At 47.9% G+C, this 25,167-nt stretch overlaps 11 protein-coding genes across 11 annotated transcripts; 5 read left to right on the plus strand and 6 right to left on the minus strand.

Annotated features, from left to right (window-relative positions):
• Positions 1 to 80: 80 nt before the first annotated feature.
• On the minus strand, positions 81 to 2,282 carry FSST1_001089 (inheritance of peroxisomes protein 1-domain-containing protein; the record flags this gene model as incomplete). The annotated part of the gene is made up of 2 exons (XM_083224853.1): positions 81 to 1,969; positions 2,024 to 2,282. The coding sequence occupies 2 exons, from the start codon at positions 2,280 to 2,282 to the stop codon at positions 81 to 83; spliced, it is 2,148 nt and encodes a 715-aa protein (XP_083091271.1).
• A 1,552-nt stretch (positions 2,283 to 3,834) lies between these two features.
• FSST1_001090 (EI24 domain-containing protein) lies at positions 3,835 to 5,140 on the plus strand (the record flags this gene model as incomplete). The annotated part of the gene is made up of 4 exons (XM_083224864.1): positions 3,835 to 3,961; positions 4,033 to 4,139; positions 4,196 to 4,368; positions 4,420 to 5,140. 4 exons carry the CDS (start codon positions 3,835 to 3,837, stop codon positions 5,138 to 5,140), a joined length of 1,128 nt encoding a protein of 375 aa, XP_083091272.1.
• A 422-nt stretch (positions 5,141 to 5,562) lies between these two features.
• On the minus strand, positions 5,563 to 6,756 carry FSST1_001091 (ubiquitin-specific protease OTU1; the record flags this gene model as incomplete). Its single annotated transcript, XM_083224875.1, has 3 exons — positions 5,563 to 6,039; positions 6,092 to 6,357; positions 6,411 to 6,756. The coding sequence occupies 3 exons, from the start codon at positions 6,754 to 6,756 to the stop codon at positions 5,563 to 5,565; spliced, it is 1,089 nt and encodes a 362-aa protein (XP_083091273.1).
• A 592-nt stretch (positions 6,757 to 7,348) lies between these two features.
• FSST1_001092 (uncharacterized protein) lies at positions 7,349 to 10,501 on the plus strand (the record flags this gene model as incomplete). Its single annotated transcript, XM_083224886.1, has 5 exons — positions 7,349 to 7,590; positions 7,644 to 7,746; positions 7,800 to 8,646; positions 8,714 to 9,273; positions 9,524 to 10,501. The coding sequence occupies 5 exons, from the start codon at positions 7,349 to 7,351 to the stop codon at positions 10,499 to 10,501; spliced, it is 2,730 nt and encodes a 909-aa protein (XP_083091274.1).
• Positions 10,502 to 10,896: 395 nt separating this feature from the next.
• Positions 10,897 to 11,886, minus strand: FSST1_001093 (mitochondrial carrier domain-containing protein; the record flags this gene model as incomplete). Its single annotated transcript, XM_083224898.1, has 1 exon — positions 10,897 to 11,886. One exon carries the CDS (start codon positions 11,884 to 11,886, stop codon positions 10,897 to 10,899), a length of 990 nt encoding a protein of 329 aa, XP_083091275.1.
• A 15-nt stretch (positions 11,887 to 11,901) lies between these two features.
• Positions 11,902 to 12,363, minus strand: FSST1_001094 (uncharacterized protein; the record flags this gene model as incomplete). Its single annotated transcript, XM_083224909.1, has 2 exons — positions 11,902 to 12,232; positions 12,323 to 12,363. 2 exons carry the CDS (start codon positions 12,361 to 12,363, stop codon positions 11,902 to 11,904), a joined length of 372 nt encoding a protein of 123 aa, XP_083091276.1.
• A 524-nt stretch (positions 12,364 to 12,887) lies between these two features.
• FSST1_001095 (DNA-dependent ATPase RAD54) lies at positions 12,888 to 15,358 on the plus strand (the record flags this gene model as incomplete). Its single annotated transcript, XM_083224920.1, has 2 exons — positions 12,888 to 12,898; positions 12,952 to 15,358. The coding sequence occupies 2 exons, from the start codon at positions 12,888 to 12,890 to the stop codon at positions 15,356 to 15,358; spliced, it is 2,418 nt and encodes an 805-aa protein (XP_083091277.1).
• A 636-nt stretch (positions 15,359 to 15,994) lies between these two features.
• FSST1_001096 (ribosome-assembly protein 3-domain-containing protein) lies at positions 15,995 to 16,225 on the plus strand (the record flags this gene model as incomplete). The annotated part of the gene is made up of 1 exon (XM_083224930.1): positions 15,995 to 16,225. One exon carries the CDS (start codon positions 15,995 to 15,997, stop codon positions 16,223 to 16,225), a length of 231 nt encoding a protein of 76 aa, XP_083091278.1.
• Positions 16,226 to 16,645: 420 nt separating this feature from the next.
• Positions 16,646 to 18,637, minus strand: FSST1_001097 (Ytp1 family protein; the record flags this gene model as incomplete). Its single annotated transcript, XM_083223829.1, has 4 exons — positions 16,646 to 16,810; positions 16,861 to 17,622; positions 17,678 to 18,321; positions 18,385 to 18,637. 4 exons carry the CDS (start codon positions 18,635 to 18,637, stop codon positions 16,646 to 16,648), a joined length of 1,824 nt encoding a protein of 607 aa, XP_083091279.1.
• Positions 18,638 to 20,738: 2,101 nt separating this feature from the next.
• Positions 20,739 to 21,608, minus strand: FSST1_001098 (beta-lactamase-like protein; the record flags this gene model as incomplete). The annotated part of the gene is made up of 1 exon (XM_083224951.1): positions 20,739 to 21,608. The coding sequence occupies one exon, from the start codon at positions 21,606 to 21,608 to the stop codon at positions 20,739 to 20,741; it is 870 nt and encodes a 289-aa protein (XP_083091280.1).
• Positions 21,609 to 22,905: 1,297 nt separating this feature from the next.
• On the plus strand, positions 22,906 to 24,774 carry FSST1_001099 (uncharacterized protein; the record flags this gene model as incomplete). Its single annotated transcript, XM_083224962.1, has 6 exons — positions 22,906 to 22,990; positions 23,060 to 23,293; positions 23,340 to 23,450; positions 23,553 to 24,331; positions 24,387 to 24,620; positions 24,673 to 24,774. The coding sequence occupies 6 exons, from the start codon at positions 22,906 to 22,908 to the stop codon at positions 24,772 to 24,774; spliced, it is 1,545 nt and encodes a 514-aa protein (XP_083091281.1).
• Between the last annotated feature and the right edge of the window lie 393 nt (positions 24,775 to 25,167).

Genomic DNA, 25,167 nt, shown 5'->3' on the forward strand with positions numbered 1-25,167 from the left:
AGAACCTTGCAATCCACTTTCCCGGTAACCTATATATCGACAACATATGGCATAGCGCATTTCAAGCACCTTGTCCGTCGTCAGTCAACCCCCCAGCTTCGACTGTCATCCGAAGATGAAGGCCGCCTGTGCAGCTCCTTCTGTGCTGTCATTTCTTTGGTCGTGTTTTCGTTCTTACTGCGATGTCTACTGTGTCGCTTTCCTTGACCACTGCGGTGATCATGTTGATAGTTCTCATCATCACTCCAGTCGCTGAATTCACCTTCAGAGTAGTCCCATTGCACTGGTATTTCTTCGCCATCTTCGCCGTACCCATATACAAGGCCTCTCCATTGTCCCGAAGCAATCCTGGCTGCCACCCTGAGAATAAGGCGGACCAGGGAGCTTGGAGGACCCATTATCATTTCGCACGTCTTGGCAATGATGGCCATTGGTAGGTTCTTGACAGTCTCCAGCCTACTTCTGTAAGGTCGTCTTTCCATAGTTGATGCAGGAGTGAAGAGATTCGCAGCAGGGGGCAAGGGTGAAAGTGCCCGTTGGCGTACTGATAAGCTACTTGTCGTCGCTCTATGACGAGTTATAAATGGCCGTTGTGGTGGTGTTGCTGCCGACGAGTGGACTTTGGTTTCAACATCGACTGTGTCTTTGATTCCCAGGTTCGCACTTTCGCTGGACGACTCGCTGTCGTCGGAATCAGGGTCTGATTCCCAGGCGCATGGCATTGGAGAGCTGCCTCTGCTTCGGGAAGACTTATCTCTTTTGCATCTCCCAACGGATAAGGCGTCCGTTTCTTTCGATTCGTACTTTGCCTCGACAGCAGACTCCGCTTGTGAAGTGGGTGGCGAAGGATGTAGGGGAACGCCGGACGAATGCCACGACTCGACACTGTGAAATGATTCCTCGCTGTCCCGCCGTTGGAGTTGTGGCTGCTGTATGGTTCCATCCAGTCGAGCAGATTGCAAAGGTTGGGATTCAACTTTATTGCTGCTCTTACTTGACTTGGGAGTGGTAGGCGCACGAACCGAAGGTTTCTTTAAAGTTTCTGATACGCTTCTCGTAGTTGGATCCCTTGGTACAGAAGCTGACGTTGTAGTCTTATCCACTGTTGGCATGAAGTGCGGCGGCATTGTGGCTGATCTTGTCGTTGTAAACCCTGCGGTCCGTCGTCGAAGTCTAGCCTTCATACGACCTCCTCGGTTACCGGATCCCTCGTGTAGTTCATATACCGACAAGTCACTCTGTGTAGGGCTAGTCGAGAATACAGATGACCCATCATGGTGGGCCCCTGAGTCGCTCGCGAATGCAGGAGAGCTGTAAGACTCAGGCAGATTGGATAAGAAGGGATACGATGAGATGTGTTCCGTTGGACGTTCCAGGACAACATCCAGTGGCCTTGTGTTAGATTCGCTTGTGCTTCCACCAATTGGCTGCAAAGGATCCAGATGCATTCCGTATTCCTCATAAATGGATATGTTTGAGGGTACTACGCAAGATGCTGCCCTTGTTGGTCTACCGGCCAGTGGACTTGGTGGGATATCTATGGGAAGTCTATCATTTAGGGGCGTAGGCGTAGTGGCTCGCCCGGCGAATGACGATCTGCGCGAGCTGGTAAACGACAATGCAGCGTCGTCGGGCATTATGGGTTGGGCGCGAGGAGTCCAAGGTAAGATCGTAACAGGCACTTGCTCTGGAAGATCAACTGTGAATGTGCGCTTGAAGGGACACTCGGTTTTCTCGAATTGGAGAATTTTATCGAACACCTCTCTGAGGTCTTTGGCCCGTTGTTGGTCCTCAGGGTCTTCGACCGGTAGTTCGATTCTCCAATAATTAGGTCGACGAATCTGTAAAATGAATTTACTATTGACTTCATCTATGCACCAACACTGGCTCTTTCGTAGTATAGGCTGCAACGCGGAACCACAACTTAGAAAGGCTACGGATCGCGGTGCTCGGTAGATGCGAAAGGGGCCTGATTTACGCAATTAGCAGATGGCTTTGAGGTATTCTGAGACGAGGCACTCACCAACAGCAATAGTTCGCTCAAGCTGAGAGGACCATGATAGGGTCCCAGGTGGATCAACGTTGCTTGTGGCAGGACTCCTCACAAAAGCTCTCCCAGTTGCCGTAAAGGATATGATTTTGACATTTGGGTGACTGTAGAGTGTTTCGACCAGGTCTTTATCGGGCGTATCTGAGCTCACGGAGTCTCGACGTGGCATCGGGGAAGTTGACACTCGTCTTGGGGCCCGGTGATACGGGAGATCGTCAACCGGATCATCCATGATAGATTAAATTCGTTAACGTTGTCTTGTTCCTAGTAGCGCAAATTATTTCTAAGCCGGACTGCAGCTTAAACATCTCGACTGGACAAATAAGAAGAGGCGTTCATGGTTGCGCGAGGTTGGTGTCGAGTGTATCGCGGCGGATCGTGAAGAATTGTCGTGGATCCCTAACCAACTGTCAAGGGAGAATTATCAGTATAGGAAAGACGGTGCACTCTAAGGGGGGCATTCACCAAATGACGGCGCAATAGCAAGTTATACAATATTTCAATCGTTCGATAAGGTGGCTGGTTCAAAACCCACTCGTTTCTTTTCACTCCCTCGACTTGAGTATAGAAGTGCTCGCTCGTTGAGGTGACGGCTGTGCTGGGGCCATCTGCAGGGGGCCTTGAGTTCTAGAGGGGCGCTTTGCGTTAGTCATCCATATTAACATCCATTCCAAGGCCCGCCGATCCCGTCCGCCCCTTGAATCCCTAATTTGGCTAGAACGTTAAGCCTGGGATAAACGACAAGGACAAGGACATGGAAATCTTTCGTGCAGGAGGAAAGCTAGACAGGTAGACTACATGTGACTGTCAAGTAAGGTCAAGTTTCACAAGCGCCCAAATGTTACAGAACTACTAACATTGGTGAACTCCTCGTACGACGAAAGCTTTATAGGATTTGACTTATCGTTCGATCAGCTTCATACAAACTTCTCCTTCGCATGATTTTTATCTCTATAGGTAGTTGGGGGATTTCGTTATAATAATAATCATTTTCCTTGTCTGATTTGACGCAGCTACGGACGTAATCATTCGACTTAGCCCTTGCATAAGACCTGCGAGCGCCACTCAAGTACAGCTGTACTACTGTATCCAGCCCCCAACGTCGGAACCAGGACTTAGTGAGATATGCCTTCAACCAAATAGTGAACGATTGATTGCCCAGTGTCTCCATTTTATGAGATGTCTCACAAACCAATCTCTAGCCTACACAGTACCTTTAATCTCTTGCATGTGATTCTCTAACGCCCATCTGTCCCTCGGACTCAATTAGGTTAGGCAAAAGGCCCAATAACCTTTCATTTGAGTTCCAAGTACTATGGAGAGTACTAATCTATAGTTATCTCGATACTGAACGTCAACGTGCGTAATAGTATACGATCGTACATGTAGGTACAGTCGAGACTAGATTTGGTATCAGTGGTATCTTTTTTCTTAACTGGAACTCGATGTAGACCTATTGACGCTACTGTACTATGTTCCTAGCTCAGCCGCCAATCTGGAGCAACCGAGCTCCATTTAGGACACTTACGTCACCTTACATTCACTCCCCACATCATCATTCCAAGCTGTCTTCAACGTTCTACGTCTGACCTTACCGTAACCTTCCAAGCTCTTAGATGAACTGTTAATCCGGTAGTTCAACCAGAACCTGAGACGCTTGATTTCTCAACAACTTGAGGGACTCACTTGGCTGCCGTCGTCTTTCCCGTGTTAGTGAAAACTTCGACCAGGGTTTGAGCCGGTCAGAGTGCCTTGCACAGCTTCCTGCTGCGTCGTTTCTCAACATGTCTTCGAACGACAAGATGAGTATTGATAAAGACAAACTGAAAGAGAAACTCGAGCAAAAACTTGACGTTTCTCATTTCGATCCGAACACAGTAATCCGCGGAGCTCAGTTGACGCTGGTAGGAGGTAAGTAGTATCTTGAACTCCCTTGACTCATTATAACCAGAAACCGTGTTTTTGACTGGCATCCCACACAGCTCATCGTGCACTTCAGAACCCTGCACTTTTTACCACCGATCACTATCGACAAGCGGCTATTGCAGTTGTAGCTGGCCTCGCCATTAGACTCGTCGTCTCTGTGCCCGTGAGTCTTGCCCACATTATCAGCAGGAACTTGAGACAGAATTGACACGAAACTAGATCATTGGGATCAAAGTACTGCTATGGGTTATCTCGTTCTTTGTGTCTCTCGACATGGCAACATGGGATGATACTCTCGTAAACGGCCTTGACTTTGTTGCAGAATATGTTCTTCAAGTGCCGTTCTTCCTCATGACTCTTATGCGTTATGTGGTACCAACTCTTGATAACCTGTGAGTCGACTCCATTTATATCCTTCTTCGTCCCTAACCAGTTTTCTATAGATTTATGCAGTCGTTGCAGTGGGTAGATATGACTTATGTCCAGAAACACAGTGGTGAAAAGCCTTCTGAGCTCCGGAACATGTACTATCCAAATCTTAAGATGTACAGGCCGACAGACGGAAGCACACACTCTGAGAGCACTGCTCAAGCTGTTTCTATGTTTCTTTACCGCTTTCTTCGTAAAGGCAGCATCTCTCTCGCCGTCTTTGCCCTCTCATACATGCCATACATCGGCCGCTTTGTTTTGCCTGCTGCAAGTTTTTACACCTTCAACAACGCTGTAGGGTTGGGTCCGGCTTCAGTGATATTCGGCACAGGTATCTTCCTTCCTCGCAAGTACCTTGTCATCTTCCTTCAGAGCTATTTCTCATCCAGGAGTCTGATGCGAGAATTGCTCGAGCCTTATTTTGCCCGAGTTCACTTTACTAAAGAGCAAAAGCGAAACTGGTTCCGCAGCCGAGAAGGTGTTTTGTTCGGCTTTGGCTTGGGCTTCTACATCCTTGTTAAAATTCCTCTGGTTGGCGTGCTCGTCTATGGTATTGCTGAGGCATCGACCGCCTATCTTATCACCAAAATTACCGACCCGCCACCTCCTCCTCAACAGATGAACGACTTCACCCAGGGACAACAGAATTGGTCCAACAAGCACGAATTCCTGAACCTCTCTCTTGCCAATATCGATTCGGTGCATACCGATGATTCTCTTAAGAAGACAAAATAGCCAGGGACAATTCTACCTTGTGAATCAGCAACATTTATACACGAGTGCGGCATCACTTATCCTACTCAAAAGAACCAGTCTTGACTGGACATGGTTTCGAGACACCTCTGGACAAACCTCCTGCAAGCCTATCAGAAATTTACAAGTGTTTTTGACTTTCTCCCCATACAGTTTCTGCCTATGCATGCAAACAAACATGCTGCTGTCAACTACATATCCCTGGGACGCAAAGTTCCGAAAGAAAACAATATCAATTATTCCGGAGAATCTGGTCCTCCCCACTAATGCTAATGCTCTTAATATGCGATCTTGCCAACGTGCTACAGTTGTAAACCCTGTTATGTATGCAGGCATGAATGTGCATTTCGCAATGTCTCGACGTACTAGGTCAGCAACGTTTGAAGTTACACACCTAACCTCGGTCAGGCGTCATGAATGATAGAGAATCTCTGGTGAGCAGTGTCGGCGCGATGTTGTCTGACGGCTTTATCTCCCTGCCCAATGAAGTCGCAACCAGGTGCATCGCACTTCCGCAGGATGCTGTCACCCTCGTCTTGGATTTCGCTTAAGTCAATGTGGCCTGTCGCCTCTGCATGCTTCTGCCCTTCAAGCTGGCCGCTGCCGATCCAGTCACATCCCGGCACATCGCATCTCAAGATCAATCCATCTGTGTCCGTGTAGTAATGCGCTTTGTTAAGCTTTTGAATGAGTTCTTCGGTCTTTCTGAGAACTTCATCGTCACCAGTAGGCCAAACAGCTTGGTCAAGTTCAGGGGGTAAGGTAGGGGAATTGTAAGGGGGATCAGCGTAGCTGAAGGCAACCCGGTCATAATGAATTCCGGAGTACACGAGAATGCAGCGATCCCGCTTTTCCTCTCCGAATTCAATTTTACTTTGCGTCTAACTTGTAATCAGTGAAAAAACAGGATGAGAGGCAATGACATTGACTGACCTGAACGTCAAAAGTACATATTTGTATGTTGAAGATAGAGGATAGTATACTGAGTTCAATGCCGCCACCCCATCTATCTGGGTCCTGGATACTGCGGCAGTATTGGTTGGGAGGGCTGCCAAGAACAGCTTCCGAATACTCTTCTGGATGTTCAAGAATATAGTCTGCCATCATCTGCCTCAAATTTTGTGCAGGGATTTGGTCTTGCAATGCGCCCCCGAACGCGGTGAACAAACAACTATTGTCACTAGGCATCACTCGTAACACTTCCTCATGTTAATGTCCATTTATACGAGTACACGCATCTGTAACCACTTACGAAGAGTGCCTTCTCTCTGCGGCCATGGAACATTCGCGTCTTCCGGGCCTTCGTTCCTTTTCAGTGGTATGGATGCAATAGGCCGATTTTGGACAGCCTCAACAGGGTCAGATGATGACTCCTCGGGGACAATGGTGAGCGTTTCGCCATGAAGACCAAGACATCGAGCAATCTGGTCACCCTGAGTAGCTTCGAGAGATTTCATAGCCATTGGTAGACCGTATCTCACACTGAATTTATTGATGCCAGTCTTTGTCCGAATTTCATCAAAGAGGGCTTCAACAGTAGCATCGTCTGGTAGCTCAAGAATGCCGGTGCCGGCTGGGCCTTTAAATCGAGCACGCATGGCGATATCTCAAGACGCGCAAGGATTGTCGGGCAGTGGTATGGGAAGCCTCTATAGGTACCTGGTTCATGAGGATAAATTTCAAGTCTGGGATATAAGTGGTGGTTTTGCAGTTCCAAGGCGAGGAACATTGTCTCATGTGAGGCCGAGTGGAGATGTTGGCACCCGCCTGTTTCGACACACACGCACCCTTTAGCCTATTCAGGAACCTGGCTAATGTATAGCAAAAAAGAGGGCCTGTTGGTTTTAGACTACAACAAATAAATGATCCAAAGTCCCACTCTAAGCTGCAGAAAGTGACCTACTAATTTCGTCTCCTATGCTTGGCGGTCAACTTTTCTGGTACCCTGATGCATGGTGTCGCGCGCAAACAAACGCGCTCCCAACCTATGGCAGGTCAACGATACGTACCTTCCATTCCAATCAAGCTTCATCTTCGACTTTCGCAACACCTCATGTTGTGGTCTCGCGATACGAATTGGCCTTTAGACTAATGAGTTATTAAAGTATACCTGTGGCAACTCCAAACTCCTCACTGCAATAACTTCACCTAAGGATTGCGACCAGGCCCGAGTGGTCCCACAAGCCCATCATGTCCACTCGGAGGACGAACGCGACAGAGGTGCGCGAATCGATCGAAGCCAAAACCGCAGGTACAGACGTCGAGATGAAGGATGTAGGGGACAACGATGTCGATGCCGAAGGCGACCCGGATGTGGATATGGATGCGGAAGGTGACGAGGACGCAGAAGGCGAGGTGGACGATGAAGGCCGCCCCGACATGTATCGTTTGATCCATAACTTGTCGACCTATCTTTGCAGCGTTGAAGACGAGTACGTATGCCATCTAATTTTCAGGTGCGCAATCGCTAACAAAGATTTTATAGTGGTGAGCAGCTTGCTGCCGGGTTTCAACGGATTCCCAATCGACGAACTTTACCAGATTATTTCGAAATCATCTCGGAGCCTATTGCATTTAGTACCATCCGGGTAGGCTCACAAAAAGATCTTATGTCCACGTCAATTACTGACAGATTCTGCAGGGGAAAACCCAGAAGAAGCAATACAGCTCATTCGCCGAGTTCGTCAAAGATGTTGCGCAAATTTGTCACAACGCCCAGGTTTATAATCGCCCTTCTGCCCCTATATTTGGCGCCGCTGTTCGACTGAGGGAAGTTTTCGTCCGTGAGCTTCAGAAGTTGGTAGAGAAAGGGCACATCGCAGCAAGCGATACGCAGTTGCCCGACCTTGGTGAGCTCCCACCAGCAGAAGAGTCGCCACCAGCGGAAGACGACGAGGACGACCTGGACGAGGATGAAGAAGAAGACGATGAAGAAGAAGATGATGATGATGACGACTCCGAAGATGAAGGTGGGCGACATCGCGGACGAAGACGACGTGCTTCTGGGCGCAAAGATCAAGACAAAGACTACGAAGACGATTCGCATAAGCGAAGGGGACGACCTCCGAGTGTGCTTACTCCGAATGAAGCTCGCATCACTTCAATTCTGAAGGGATTGAGAAAGCCCAGGGATGCTGAAGGGCATCTCCTTGTCCATCCCTTTGAGAGGTTGCCGGATAAGGCGGCTGTTCCTGATTACTATACGACAATACAGAATCCCATCGCCCTTGACAACATTAAAAAGAAGGTAAAGCGGAAGAAGTATCAAAACGTAGACCAAGTGCTACAAGATCTCAACCTCATGTTCGAAAACGCCAAACGATATAATGAGGATGAGAGTGAGGTCTACAAGGCTGCTGTTGAACTTCAAAAGGAGGCCCAACTCTTGGCAGAACAGGAGAAGGCTAAGCCTGACGACGATTTCCGCGATGAAGACGGAAAGCTGCCTTTAGCAGAGATTCAGTATCACGAGCAATCCTGGAAAGTTGGTACGTGCATTAGAGCTTCCTGTGCAACAGCTCATTAGCATTGCATCCGTGACTAATAGCAAAATAGGCGATTGGGTTCACATTCGGAATCCCAACGACCTGGCAAAGCCTACTGTGGCGCAAATCTATCGAACTTGGCAAGATAGGGCTGGCCAAAGATGGATTAATGCCTGTTGGTATTACCGTCCAGAACAAACTGTACACCGATACGAGAAGCATTTCTACGAGCATGAGGTGGTTAAAACTGGACAATATCGTGACCACCAGATTGAAGACGTCTTGGATCGCTGTTTCGTCATGTTTGTGACACGTTTCAACAAAGGCCGTCCACGAGGGTTCCCTCATGGTAAGGAGATCTATGTATGTGAATCACGCTACAACGAGGAGAAATTCACGTTCAACAAGATCAAGACGTGGGCGAGCTGTGTTCCTGATGAGGTACGCGACAAGGACTACGAAATGGACCTTTATGATGTGCCTCGGCGCATGAGAAAGATCCCCAGTCCCATCAAGCATTTACTTCGCGAGGACGCAAAGGAAACAGATGAGTTACCAAAGCCAACATGGGGGAGTCCAAATGCCCCGCCAATCGTTGGAGCCGTGCATCGACGTCCACGGGAGATCAATGTAAGTGAAGTTTTATTTGTCTTATTGTTTGTTTGTTTTTGTTTTGTTGGCCCGCACGTTATGTGCTTATCGGTCTGCCGGCTGCCATCAAGGTTTTATCAGCCAGTGCTGTGTATTACCCCTGCCTGCACATTCACATCTATCTTCAGCCGACATTAATCCTGAGCAACGTTTGTGCCTCAGGCTGTGCAGTCAATCGTCGATTTTATTCTCCCATCGCGTGTGTCCACACTCAACTGACAATACCAAGGAATCTCCCCCTCCAGAACCCACACCTCCGCCGCAGGCTATGACAGCTGTCCCGCTATCCGACGCTGGCACTGATGCTGGTAGGCGCGCGTCAATGCTGTCAGTCCCAGGTGCTATGCCCGGAGACCACTCTGCTCGACATCCTTCGATGTCCTATCCTGGGGGCCCATCGCCTTCGCCTATTCCATACAACGCTCATATGACGCCTCATTTTCAGCCAGTTACGCCAGGAGCCCAGCCTCCACAAGTTCATCAAACTCCAGTTCCAATTCCACATCCACCTCATCTTGGTCCTCAGCCTCAAGTGTCTGTACGCCCTGTGCAATATCAGCCTCAACATCAACAGGCAGGGTATGCACAAAGCTTCGCCCCTAATTATGGGCAGCCAGTGCCTCCCATGCACCAACAAACCCCGATGGGGAACCACATCACCCAAAGTTACAACCAAGCGCCTGCTCCTCCTGTTGTGCGTAGCCCTATGGCACCCACACCCGGGATGCCCGTGCAAAGCGGCAATGCGTACAACCCACCAAGACCACCAGAAGTCTATGCGCTCCCCGACAGCATGAATGACGCCTTACCGCAAGAGCTCCGCCAGACCTTCCAGCATGACAGCGCTGGGCGAGTCCTTTTCTTCACTGCCCCGCCCCTTGAGAGATCTCATAAGGGAATTTCGCATGAAAGTGCAGGCCTTGGGCACAGTGTCAAGTATCTTGCAGGTCGGAAAGAATGGCTGGCTGAAAGAGAGAGAAAGAGGAAGGAACGCGATGAAAAGACTGGTGACATTTTTCAGAAAAGAATCGAGAAAGACGCGGCGGACGCACACGAGGCTGGAAACGCGATAGTTGCTCAGGCCAGCGATGTCATGGCTAAGTGGCTCGAAAAATACGAGGATGACACTCAGAGATGGACAAACCAAACTGGCCTCGAAGGTTGGCGTGATGCGACAAAAGCCAACAAGGAAAAGGGTGCCGTTTGAAACTGGTTAGTGACGATTGGAGAACAAAACATGGGGATGGGGGTTAAGGCGCCTGGTGTATCCTATTTGAGATCAATAAGGTGAAGCCAGGTTAAATGCCGCGTGCTAAATGCAAGGATTAGGAGTAATTGGTTTTCTCTTTATTAATAATCTTTTTTTAAGAGGTTGAGTCACTTCTCTACAGTGTTTGATGGTTTCGATTTGTCTTGGCTATACATTCTTCTGGCCTCCATATCGATCACAACCGCACATGTGTTAATGGCTTGCGTTCGTTTTGCATGTCAAGTTGTCGCGCTCTCAAACTTCACTGAAGGGAAAACATTCTGGCCAATGAGCCTAGAACTCGATGATCAATCAATGCATACGTTTCTCACTTTGATCCCACATCTTGCACTTTATAGTGCCTCTGTCATTTCTTCTCTCAAGTCATGAGTCAAAGCTTGTTTCCGTCCATGCCCAAGCTCGAGCATGACCCGTTCATAAACAGCCCATTGAACGGCATTGACTATGAAGGCCCGGACACTGCAAACAGTCAACCCTCGGAAGAAAACACGTGCCCCCCCTTCCCTATACGCTTCTTGTGCAATTTGAAGGGCACCCGCTCGTGAGGTCTGCAGAGGCCCGCTTGTTCGCAAAAGAGGTGATGTTTCGATCGGTTCGCCCAACGTCTGAGCCTGAACCCTTGTCTTGATGACATCGAGAGGAAAGACGCTGGCCCACGTTATCACACCAGCCAATCCTCCACAGAATAAAACTTTGGCAGCTTCATGTTGAAACGAAGTGCGCTCCTCGGGTTCAGTGGCCAACCAACGAGTGCTCAGCTCATAAGACCAGAAGTAAAAGCCGTACCCTATACTATCTCGTAGAGCAGTCACCGCTCCGCCAAAGTAGAGTCCTCGAACACCTTGATTCCTCCAGATCTGTTTCGTTATAGCCAGGCTTGACATGGGAGGGGAGGCCAATTGAGCTCTACACTTGATGAGCTCGGTGGGTGTGCTGACAATCCAGGTTGCAAAACCACCCACAGCGCCAGCAATCCATGTATTCCACAGGCTCCCTGATGTCAGGAACACGCTGTTCAACGCGGATTCTGTGCGATTGTAAGAAACAAAAAGCAGAGCGTTGAGGGCACCATAGCCGAGAATTGGCGCCGCTGTTCCAGTTATCAAGGACGTGTATGGTCTGAGAAGACGAGTGCCAAATGATGTGGCTTGGCTAATGGCAGGATTTTCTACTGTTGTCGTCGCAGGAATCGAGCAAGTAGGCAGGACTGCTGCTGGACTAACTTGCTGCGCCTGCCGTCGTACTTTGATAACATCGAGAGGGTTTCCAATGATGATGCCAACCGCACCACTTAGATAGCCAGCCCAGAAATCGGCCGACATGATAAAATTGTCTCTCTATGGCTTCACAGGCGAGAGAAGAGGGTCCGAACTTCTTGCGACTCTGCGCTGAGCAATGGTAATAGTACTCAACACGCCGAGGTAAACAAGACCCCAGGCCAAACCGAGTCGTGCAAGAGGAATTCGATTTGCAGCAGCTTGGACGTTAATTCGCTGAGATCGAGTGAGGTATTGCCAATGGGCGAAATGTCCAGCAACTGTAGCAGTCACGATTCCAGTACGATGTTGAGCAATTGCGACTTGGAGAGGGGTCGGTCCAAAGGATTCATGCTCGGCAAGGACATCTCCACCGACCGATCGGCTTTGATCGGGGTTAGAGAGATTAACGCTTGAAGCATGTGTTAGTTACCTATCTAGTGATCCGGGGTTCTTGAGAACTGCAGAGAGGGTAGATGATCAGCGAATGGTTTTGACCTACCCTGACGGCGCTGCAACAAGCGAATTTTCAGATATCATCATCCTTGACTAGACAGCGTAAAACTAGAGAATAAGACGAATCGAGAGTAAAAACACATGTCTTGCCACCAGCCCATCATTATTGACTTCTATGATTCTTTTCGTTTGGTTACCTAAGCTAGTGGATCTAGTTCAAAGTCCAAGCTTCTCGGCCTGTGTCAAGGTCGGTCGCGACCTCCGTTGAGGTCCAAGCCGGTAACAGAAGAACGAATCTTCAAGTTTAAGACGACAAAAATAAATGGCCTAGGAAGTATAGTGTGGGTAGCATAAGATGGCCCGGTAATTTAGTCTTTTATACTCCAGGCGGTCGACTTTTCTAGTACCCTAATGCCAAGGTCGTCGAAAAGCCGGAAATGATAGAGGCGACTCACGTGATAGCGTGTCTGCCTGCGACCCGTCGCGTTGAGTTACTCATCGCGCTTACCTACCTATCACTCCTTCCCTTCATCAATTTTTGTTTGGTGGCAAGGGATCTTGCAAACCTCAACAACCTCTCCCTAACCCTTAATAGATCCAATTTGTTCGATATGGGAGCAGCGTAGGTTTCGATGTCCATCTGGTTATTAGTGCAACTTCTAATATGATATTCAGGTCACCACTTGTGGCAACGCCGCTTGCTGGCAAGAACAAGACTCCGGGCAAGCGAACGCCAACACCATCTTCAATTGACCGACTTCACAAACCATTCAAATGTCCTGGAGCTGCTGGAAGAAGCCCAGCTGTGGACCGACCATCCCGCAAGCGGAGAAAGGTCGATTATGGCGGCGCCGATGGTGAAACAGATAGTGACAAACCGTATTCCAACGACGACAGACTTGCGCTCGCCACTCGAGACATCAACCGATTCCCTGTTTATCAAGCAAAAGACAAGGGTTTTGTTTTTCGCAGGGCCTTCGCTGTCCCATTAAAAAACAAGGACAACTCTGGATACAATCCTAATCGTGCTCCTCCTACCCTCGGCCTTCGACAGGGCGCTGTCTTCGTCGCCAAGCCACTTCACGATCCCAGCGGCGAATTTGCCATTGTACTTTACGATCCTACAGTCGACGATAAGCCGAAAGACACGCCAAAGGCTATTGAGCCCGCGAAGGCAGAGGCTTTGGAGGAGAAACTCGATGCACCCCTTGTTCATAAGAGTCTTGCCGAGATTTTAGGAATCAAGAAGAAAACGGACGATGAGCACCCTCGGGTTCCGGTTGTCATTGACCCCAGACTCGCCAAGATTCTTCGTCCGCATCAAGTCGAGGGTGTCAAATTCATGTACCGATGTGTTACTGGCCTGATCGACGAAAAGGCCAACGGTTGCATCATGGCTGACGAAATGGGGTTGGGAAAGACTCTTCAGTGCATCTCCCTCATGTGGACGCTGCTCAAGCAGTCGCCTGATGCTGGCAAGTCAACCATCCAGAAGGCTATCGTTGTTTGCCCTGCAAGTTTGGTCAAGAACTGGGCCAATGAATTGACCAAATGGCTTGGTGCTAATGCCATCAATCCATTCGCCATCGATGGGAAAGCTTCTAAAGAAGAGTTGACACGTCAACTTCAACAGTGGGCAAATGCGACTGGGCGATCCGTGACCCGGCCCGTTATCATTGTCTCTTACGAAACTCTGCGATTAAATGTGGAACAGCTCAAGCATACTAAGATCGGGTTACTATTCTGTGATGAGGGTCACAGACTGAAGAATAGTGACAGCAATACTTTCAATGCTCTCAACAGCCTCAACGTTACTCGTCGTGTCATTCTTACTGGCACACCTATTCAGAATGATCTGACGGAATACTTCTCTCTCACAAGTTTTGCGAACCCAGATCTGCTTGGGACACGCTTGGAGTTTCGAAAGCGATATGAAATTCCGATCTTGCGAGGTCGAGATGCAGATGCTTCAGAAGCGGATCGCAAGAAGGGTGACGAGTGCACTGCAGCTCTACTCAGCGTGGTCAACAAATTCCTGATCCGTCGCACAAACGACATTCTTTCCAAGTATTTGCCCGTCAAGTATGAGCATGTTGTGTTCTGCAATCTCGCACCGTTTCAGTTTGATCTCTACAACTACTTCATCAAAAGTCCTGAGATTCAGGCTCTTTTACGAGGTAAGGGAAGCCAACCTCTGAAAGCCATCAACATTCTCAAAAAGCTTTGCAATCATCCCGACCTGTTGAATATGTCGGATGATCTACCAGGCTCGGAGAAGTGCTATCCCGATGATTACGTTCCTAAAGAAGCACGTGGTCGTGATCGTGAGGTCAAGTCGTGGTACTCTGGTAAAATGGCCGTGCTGGACCGCATGCTGGCTCGCATCCGCCAAGACACAAATGACAAGATTGTCCTGATCAGTAACTACACTTCGACGCTAGACCTGTTCGAAAAGTTATGCCGTTCCCGTCAGTACGGAAGTCTTCGTCTCGATGGTACCATGAATGTCAACAAGCGCCAAAAGCTTGTCGATCGGTTCAACGACCCAGAGGGTGATGAGTTTGTCTTTCTACTCAGTAGCAAAGCCGGTGGATGTGGTATCAACCTCATTGGTGCAAATCGTCTCGTTCTTTTTGATCCTGACTGGAACCCTGCGGCCGACCAACAGGCTCTGGCTCGAGTATGGCGTGATGGGCAGAAGAAGGACTGCTTTGTGTACCGCTTCATCGCAACTGGTACTATAGAAGAGAAAATCTTCCAAAGACAATCTCACAAGCAAAGCTTGTCTTCTTGTGTGGTTGACTCAGCGGAAGACGTGGAACGACATTTCTCTCTCGACAGTCTACGCGAGCTGTTTCAGTACCGGTCAGACACCAAGAGCGATACTCATGAGACGTTCAAATGCAAGCGATGCAAGCCTGACGGCAAGCAGTATATCAAGGCACCAGCCATGTTGTATGGTGACACGAGTACGTGGAATCATTTTGTCAACGAGGGGCTGAAACCTATTCAGGATTTGCTGCTGAGACAAGAATGCGGAGAAGCAGAGGTCTCTGCTGTGTTCCAGTATATTTCTCACTAAACTCACTTCGCTGTTTCTCCTTTATGATTAATGTTGACGAGGCACGCAAGGCGTTGTTATGGATGCGTGGCTTCGAAAGGATTGCCACATGTTTTACGGAGTTTGATCCACCCATCGTATTAGATGGTCTGAATGCAGATGTGCTTAGTGGAAGAGCCTTCTCAGATAGATAGACTGTTGAAATGTAAAATAAAGAAGAAGAAGAAGAAGAAAGCTTCGAGCTATTTAGGTCGTGATCCGAGTCACTGAACTTCTACCAGACGTACTGGTAAGATAGTAAGAACGGCGACGCCATATGTTTACTGGTACTCATTCACTTCCTCTTCTTGCGACATGTCCAGAATGAACTTTACTAAACTCTAAACAAACAATCATTTGGTCTGGCAGCCTGGTCCAAGTAAACTACGCGCCGTTGTCTATTGCCGTTGAATGACAATGCACAGTGTGAAATGGAATAGATATCGTTCATGCACTGTTTCTTGTCTGCCTTAGATAGTTGATAAACTTTTACTTCCTTCTCATTTTTAAAGATCAGTCTTCTTATACATCGTCTTGGCTACACAACCACAAACATAAATCAGCAACTTCTTGTGCCAAATCACACGATCCCATAATCTAAGTCTAAATTCGGCCAACATGTCTTCTAAACCTACAAACCAGTCCTCTCCTGAGTTCACATCTTACTACCTCCAGCGGGCCACACAAGAGCTTTCAGAGGATCTCGACAAGGTTCGCAACGCTGAAGATTTCAAGACCGACTCCGTCCCGTTTCTTGTTCACGCTCTGCAGCAGGGCGCTGGCCTTTTCTCATCAGAGGACCAGAAGAGAGTGATAGTTGAACCAAAGCGCAAGGAAGAGAATGTGTGAGAGGACTGTATCCGCCAGTTCAGTCATTCTGGGTTAAGCAGCCGAAGATGCTCGACAAGGCATCCATATCAACGACCCAAGGCACCGGAGATCTTTCGGGGGCGCATTCAACCATTTCACATGAACGAGAGCACGTTGGAACACCAATATTCTAGTTTGGCTGACAGAAGCTGGTTCGTCCATCAACATTATCGCAGTATTCACGAGTCAGTATGATGTTCATTACGGACAATACTGGTGCTCGGTTTAGTTCAGCATTGCGTCAATTATAGGCTGTTTCATCAAGGGGTATCTCAAAGCAGAACTATCACTATATCCAGAACTCAATACAGCCAATCCATCTACACATCGCCTCACCCAAGCCAAGCCACAGTAATCCTTCATATACTCCTATTTAAGTGCACATGTACGTCTATCGACTTACCATTTCGACATGTAGCGCCGTTCGATTCGCACGGCCCATCCCTTAATGGCAAGGACAATGATAATCCAGGCCATCAAGAGTCCGACAAGGCCCATTGTGACAGTATACATGAACATGGCATCGAGGCCGTAATGGGTCATGCCATCAACAGTGTCAGTGCTCTGGTTCAAATTAGTTTGTCAACGTGAAATTGCAATACGGTTTAACTTACGCTAGCCATGAGGATAATCCCCCCAGATATGAGTCCGAACGCGGCGAGCAGCTCGGTAGGTGGTCGTGATGGAAGAATGGACTTTGGCGGTTTGAGGAACATCAAAAAGTATGTAAGGCCGCGAGCAAGCGAAGCTCCGAGAAGTAAATTTCCCCACTGCTTGTGAACCATGCTGGACATCATGGTGTGCTGCGTGTGTGAGCTCATCATGAGTCCAAGCAACATAATCACCAAAGCTGGGATGGGGTTAAGCGACAATTCGTATGTGTCGGGACCCTCGGTCTCGTTTGCGTTTTCGACTGCATGTCGATCCATTAGTTTGATGTCCTGGACAGTCATGTTCAGGAGATTACGGGTGCAAGTCGACTCGATGAGCATGCCACACTGAATTTTCCATGGTGAGTCTTTGAACTGTCTTGGAAGATTCGGCAGGGAGCCTACAAGGCCTTGACTTACTAGACCTCCTCCAAGGAAAAGTACAGTGATGGAGATGTGCTCCATATCCTGCGCAGTCCAAGCCCCTCCCCAACCACCAAGGTGCTCCATGAAGATGTTGGTAGAGCCATAGAAGAAGATCAAGAAGCTCTCGACGAGCTCAGCAGAAGGACGCCATCCCTGTGAGTGTTTCTTGGGACGAACATTCCATGCCCAGCCGAGCTCGCCAAAGCTGCCAGACCAGCGTCCCAGGGTGAAGATGCCCAGCCAGAAGAAGACGCTGCCCTTGATCCAGTGCGCCAAGCCATTGAAAATTTCCTCTCCTTCCTGTTGACGATGTGTTAGATTGACTAGAGTTTGATTGTTCTAATAGACAACTGACAAAAAAGCGGCCAAAAGTGGCTATTCCAGTGGCAATCGCGATGGAGCCGAAGGGAAGAATAATGCGATCAACCACCTTACGGCCAATGTTGAGGTACTTCCAGACTCTTGATGTTGCAACCTTGGACACATGACGGGCTAAAGTTCCCTGAGTTACAGTAGATGACAATGAAGGCGCTTCCGAGTCTTGGTCGTCTTCGTATTCTTTCCCGGGGTGCTGCAGAGGCGATCCCATACCATTGAGCGTCGATACCGAGTCACTCTGTAGAGAAGGGCTATCTGGCTCGGTGCCTCGTCCGGTTACATCGAAAATACGGTATGGACTGTCGTCGTGGTAGCCACTGTTAAAAGGTAATTCAGACTCTGGGTTTGGTACAGGTAAGAAATAATGTTCCTCGTTGCGGCTTCCATTCCCTCCATTCCCTTGGAGAGTACCAGCAATGTGACCCACAGCACTCACAAGCACCTGGGCGCAGATAACCCAGGTCACAACCCAGCCAATCTTGTGGTGCGCATCACCAGGATACAAGTCTGGGGTCTGGGTGTTGTAAACGACGCCTAGAAAGACTCCCAGAGTATTTGAAGCTAGGAAGACGAATTGTGCAGGCAAAGTAAAGCGAGAACGTGCCAGCGATAACATGACAGCTGTGGTTTGTGTAAGTCGGTGCACGAAACAAATGGAGTAGCATTTAGCCGAGGTGGACATACCGATGGGGAGGATGAATACCCAAGAAATAACCATCGAGGCAATGTGTGTGTAAATGGTTCCAGAATGCTCGGGATGGGCAAAGTAAGTATCAGGATAGTCTTGGTGTTTGGGTGGTTGTGTTGTGTTGCTGCCGTGGTCTATTCCCATCTCCATCTTGCCTGTGCCTTGGCCATGGTTGTGTGCAACAACGACAGGGAAAAGTGCTAGCCATAATGCGTTCAAAGCCAACGGAGTTGTTTTGTTATAGATCATGTTGAGAACACTCATCGAAACAAGGCTTTTCGTTTTGAGAGTCGAGTCAAGACGGTGTCGTAAACAATAATGATATACATTAGTAGTATGTGTGTACAATTAGACGCAAACAGGAACAACGTTTATATATGTGTAACCATGCGATCGAACTGGAGTATAGGACCAAAAATGTTTCAAGGAGCCTCGACATGGCGTTGATTTAAAACATGACATGGAAACCATCCTAGCAGGGACCAAGCAACCGAAACTGGGTGGGCTTATCCATCTGATGGCAATGAACAAGCCAAGAGATAGCAGAGGCCATCCGAAGGTTCCGAATTGCTTCATCTCGTCATATTCATCAATTCTATGCCGAAAGAAAAACAGCAAAATGAGAAAAGTCGAGAAAGAAACCCACCACCTTGTAACTCTGTATGCCACTTAGTATGCGGTAAGCAGGCGCGGTAGCTTTAGTGGGGGGCCCAACGGGGCCGGCCGGTGGACGGTAGGTCCACTACCTCTATTAACTTTATTTCTTATACTTTTAGCAGTTAATTTTTTTAATACTTTAAGGGATATTACTTATAATATTTTTTTCTTTTAATTTTAACTATTTATAGTATTATATCTTTTTTAAGCCTAATTAATAATTTATATAAATATTAAATATACTTATATTAACTATAATAATACTAGGAGTATTATATATAAGTTAGTTAGAGATAAAGTAAGCTGTTAATAGACTAATTCTTAATGTTTTTAATTTTATTCTCAGGATTTTAAATAGCTAGGTAACTAGGTACTTTCTAGAGCTGCTCTATAAAGACTTTCTAGTTAGTTTATAACTGAATTCCCAATATGTACCCAACACTTCTTCAAGACATTGCTGTCGGGACATTTACTTACAATAGGAACCTATATAGTAAAGTTAGAGTGCCGGCAGCATTTGGCGCTAGTATAACATCCCGCTTGCCATGCAACCGAACATTCCGCTGGGGACTACGGGGCCTATCCACTATCTAATCCATGGACAGTCTGAACATTTTTCATCATTTGATTATTATTATCATCATCATTTCCACTTGCTTCAGGTGCACGATGTAAGCGACTAGGCTACAATATTCTCCGTTTACCTGATGTGAGTAAATCTCAAAGGCTAACATGCAATGTATATGTCTATAACTTTACGCTATTCTTGCACACATGTTTAATCACTACCACAGCGTAGCGCCCTTTGATATAACGACCTCAAGTGCCTAATGCACCTCCGCTACCAAGAAATGGAATCGCGCTCGGCTGTTCCCAAATGCCCCGATGATTCCGACAGTCCACCAAGACCAACAGATGTCAAAGATCACAAGACACCTTCTTTCAGTCTTTACTACAGTCGTATGACTCAAAATGCAAGGATTGTAAGGTGAAGGACTCTTCGGGCATAACAAGTGGTGTATACGACCCGGCAGCTTCACTTACTATTGGACACTGATTCTTATGCACACGTTTATTCGCAAAAACAAATAAACATCTGGTCTCAACCCATAACGCATAATTAATTTTCTGGTTTTTGTAATGTGCTGGTCCACCACCACGCTCACTTGTCTTGTACTATGAAACATGTTCCAGGCGAAGTACACGTCGTATGTTACTGATGAAGACGCTAGGACTGTGCCTTTCTCCTCATGTTTCATTTTTCAATCACTTCCGCAAGTCTGTTACTGGCACTATCAAACTAAAAAATACTGCAGTATCTTTCAACAGAAAGAAAGCCCGTGTTTATATCATTCTGCAATACGTACCTAGTTACCAAGATGACAGCTACTCGGGCGCTACTGTGCCCGCTGTCTAAGCGATACAATGACTGCTTTCGCTCTGCATGGGATCCTATCGTGTTTACAAGGATGGAGACCTATATGAATACCACCTGGTCACACCTACACCAGTCAGTCACTTGGTCATAGTCAGGAATAAATAACGTAGTAATAGTTAGGCGACGGAGCGATCCATTTAAAACTGAATGACGATGAAGAAAGATCCGAAGGTGCCGAGGTGATGCCCTCGTTTCGTTTCGTCAAGTTGCGGCCAAATATCTACTGAAGTCCTGTCACTTTCACCACAACCCACCTCATAGCGACGACCGGCTATCTGCGACCATCCTCCATTTCTCGCCATCATGAGCCACGCGACCCTCGCCCTCCAACTTTCCCAGAATTTGCAAGACACCACCACAAGCAGCTGGATAAAGATCCCTCGGCACATCTTTGTAGATAACTTCGACCAACTCCATCGCCGTCCACTCCGACCATGAGGCGGGATCATTCGTCTCTACGTCTCCCGGTCCTGTTTTCAGGGTCCGAATAACCTGTTCCTCCCGCTGTCGTCGGTGTGAAATATATTCTGCAATCTTGGCTGGTCCATTCTCTATGACTGGTCCATGTCCGGGGTACGCTCGACCTTTGAAAAGAGATTTCATCTCTTCGAGACTCCGAATGTATGTGACCAGATCCTCAAAAACAGCTGTGCCCTGGCCGAGGACATTGTCAGCAGTAAACATTGCATCTTCCTCCTTAAACACGAACACGACATGATCGCTGGTGTGTCCTGGCGTATATACAGCTGTCAAGGTCGCGCCCTCGACTTCAAAGCGCTGACCGTGCTTTATGTCGAGCTGTCCGTCGTCGGGAGTGTGCTTGTAGATTCTGGCCTGAGGAGAGATACTCAGGAAGTCTTTAATACCGCCGGTATGGTCATGATGCCAATGCGTGATTAAGGCAGTGGCGATGGTTGCATTTTCCCGCTGCAGTATCTCACAAACCGAAGTGATCCAAGCCTTGCGCCCCTCGCCCGTGTCAATGAGGAGTCGACTTCGGCCTGTGCCAAGAAGGTAAGTGTTTGTACCTTGAAGAGTGAATTTTCCTGGATTGCCGCCCAGTATGCGTATGCAAGCAGGACTGAGACGTTCTACGGCCGGCAGAGCAATGAGTTGCGTTGCCATGATCTTTGAATTGTTGGACCGCTTTATCAGAACACCCGGAAAAAGTCAAGGCGCTGATCGGGAGAGGGTCCGGAGCTGGAAGCCGTGAATCGGAGCCGGGGATAGGTGATGTGGGGACTTTTTCGAAAGAGAGGCCCAGGAACGGATTGACTTTTCATTCAAATGTGTTTGAGCTCCTTTTCAATGTAGAAACCCAATAGCATATATAGGTTAGTACCTTAGGGTAGACACTACCTACCTAAAGCACAGGTTTAGGCCAGTCACTCGGTTACATACAAGGGATTGAATACTAGAGAAGATTGGTAAACCTCGGCTCAAGCTGTAACTCAACTCAACTTTTGTGGCAGGTGCTGCATCAGTGGCCGATTGTTTAACTACAACAGCAACAACAAGCTTCTAATCCATCGCATCAATAAAGCTTCCACTGTAGAAAGACTACATGAGTATACCTGAGTACCTGAATTAGCAGCAAGAAATCTGCGCCAAACATTTCTTACCTTTGTCCCCAATTTACCTAGGCACTTATTGTTTACACAGGCTATTTGTACTTGATAAACAAGAAATATGAATCGTTCTATCACAAGTCACATAACCTAATAACGCGCTATCCCCAGGTACCTACTAATTGTTCAATCACGTTTAATGTTTATGGGGCCTGGCCTAGCTGCATGCTTATCTTATCGCCCTGCATGACAAGGGTGTAATTTTTACGGTTATGATGTACCTATTCCGCCAATCTCAGCCCACAAGGTACGCACTAAGGCAGCCTGCACCTGCCGCAATCTCTCCCATCGGGCGGGCTCTCTCCTGCCCTGTCCTTGGTATACTTTAAGTTACAGTGGCTTCACTTCTGCGCGCTGGACCATTCTTGCATTTCTAATTCATTCAATTATTGCATTAATTCCAAATAAAACCAGTCGGCTCAAAGATCCTGATCATCATCTCTTCTGCCTTGAAAGGCTACCGACTAAATCTTCTCTTCTTTTATAACACTCCATTCCCTTCTGCTAATTCAGCCCCTCGACGGGAAAAGACGAGCAATTGTCCGACTTTCGGCCTGTGCCTCGCCATTCAGACCCCCCGACGAATAATTAAGAAGCACCCGATACAATCGCAATCGAGTTACCTATTGGAACTGTCTCCCGTACGATAACATACCCGCTGGCGTCGGGCCTCTCGATAACTTTCACGTCGTGCCTCTAATCTTCTACTCGAGCTACCTTTCATCAACCTTGTTCCACAAGAGCTTCATATCCTCGCCCAGCTTGAGCCCATCACAAAAACTCAATCGCCCAAAATGTCTGCACGGCCAACAACTCCGGCCTCTCCTAAGAATGTCAGGGTGAAGTCACCGGTCCCTGGGCTGCCTATGTTTGGCTGCGGTACGTCTCCTCGTCTTTTTCGTCGCTTCAATCACCACGAGTTTATTTGTCATTTTCTGACTGTTCTAGAACACATACAACTCCTCCTGAGCAAGAACCAGGAGGTCATGAACAGTTCTATTACACACTACAAGATGATTCTCCGCGGAATCTTTGATGCGACACCGATCGTCCCTCAGACCTCGACGTTAGACGGCCGACCCGTCACATCGCTCACCTCGAATTACCTCTGCCTACAATGCCCGTCAACCGTCACCGAAGAAGAACGCTTGCGGCATGGGACTAAGAAACAGCATCGATTCTGTTGGTTGCTCTTTGCTGCCCCTAGTGCTCTGCTAACATGGCGCAGATGTCGACTCTAGAAGTGGCTGCCTTTATTGTCAGATATGTGACGATTATATTTGGGATCCAACCCTCGAGGAGCTACGGGTGAGGAAGATAGGAACGGGTTCTTTTTCAGGTAAGTCTTTCTGTCTCGGGGTTCGCGATTGTCGCCCAACCACAACCGGGAAATAGGCAATCTCTGCAAAGATCCTCTTGCTGACCTTGACCTGTTATGTAGGCCGAAAGAGGAAACACGACGAGTTGTTCACAGGTTCTTTTAAGGATGATCCGCGGTTTATTTCTAACAACACGAACACGGCTTCATGCCGAGCTAACGGCCTACGCGGCATCTACAATGCTGGTGCCACCTGCTATCAGAATGTCGTTCTACAGAGCTTCTTGCACAATCCTTTGCTCAGGAATTTCTATCTCAGCGATGGTCACCAGAGCAGCGATTGCCAGGTTCCTCATTGTTTGAGCTGTGCGATGGATGACATGTTCCAAGATTTCTATGCTTTAGAGACAACCAATGGCTACACCGCTGCTAATATCTTGTCGGGGTTCTGGATTTCGGAGAAAAAGGCATTCGAGAATCTTGTAACCACCAAGGAACAAGATGCCCACGAGTTCTTTCAATTCTTAGCTGAGGAGCTCCACGAACGGAACGGAGACGGCAAAAAGCCTGAGATCGGCAGTGAGCATAGTTGCAACTGTATTATGCATCAGACATTTTATGGTAAGATGCAAACAACAACGACATGCCAGAACTGTTCTGGTCAAAGCAACTCTATCCAATCATTCTTGGACCTGAGCTTGGGTCTCGAAAATGTCGTTCAGAAGAAGAGTAAAAGGACAGGACAGAAGAAGCCTACTGTCTCCTTGCAGGATTGCCTGGATGAGGAATACATCAAGTACGACAAGTGCGAGTATCGGTGTAACAACTGCAACGGGACCCAACAAGCAAAACGACACACCAGCATAAAGCGGTTGCCAAATGTGCTGTCGATACAACTTAAGGTAAGCGATGGTCTTGGGTCAGCCACGATGATGCACCATACTAAGGATATCCTAGCGTTTTGAATACAGGCACGGCCGACACGACCGCGCTGCCTCCAAAGTTGATAACGAAGTCAAGTTCCCGCTACAACTCAATATGATGCCCTACACTAATCGAGTTCGGAATCACGACAGCCGAGAAAGCCTTGAGCTAGAGCGGTCTTGTACGTATGACCTACTCAGCGTCGTGGTTCACGTCGGTGAGCTAGACACCGGCCACTACACATCGTACTGTCGAGTCGGCGACCAGGTAAGTTTTGCCAGTATTCAAGATGATAGTATAACACTAACAGATGAAAAAGTGGTTCAAGTTCAATGATCACAAAGTAGAGTTGGCAAGCTTATCTGACGTTCTTGGGGCCCAGGCCTATCTTCTCTTCTATATTATTCGCTCACTAGCCTAACCTCTGTGGACACAACTAGTTCTATATGATAGTGAGAAGAAACTATCATGGGCTGGATGTGTGGGAAAGGCGTCAATAGACATGGAACCCAGGCAAACAGAAATCATGTGTATCGGAAACCGACGATTGTAGTTTGATGCATTGCATGGCGCGGGAATTGTTTCATTTATATCTGCAGTAGCATAGTGATAACACAATATTGCACGGTATCTCCATGTGCTTCCCTGGCTTTCCTCCGCCCGGCGAACTCCTTCGTTTGCGGATAGGCTGGCAAAACCCATTGGCATCTCCGCAAGTTGGATGTGCTGCTTGGTCTAACAAAGTTTCAGTCAGTTGACCGGCCATATTTTTCACGCCTCTTCCGGCGGTTCCAATACAACATGTTTCTTATTC

The sequence above is a fragment of the Fusarium sambucinum genome, chromosome IV, assembly GCF_050947815.1.
Source record: "Fusarium sambucinum isolate potato_lamoka chromosome IV, whole genome shotgun sequence".
Lineage (NCBI taxonomy): Eukaryota > Fungi > Ascomycota > Sordariomycetes > Hypocreales > Nectriaceae > Fusarium > Fusarium sambucinum.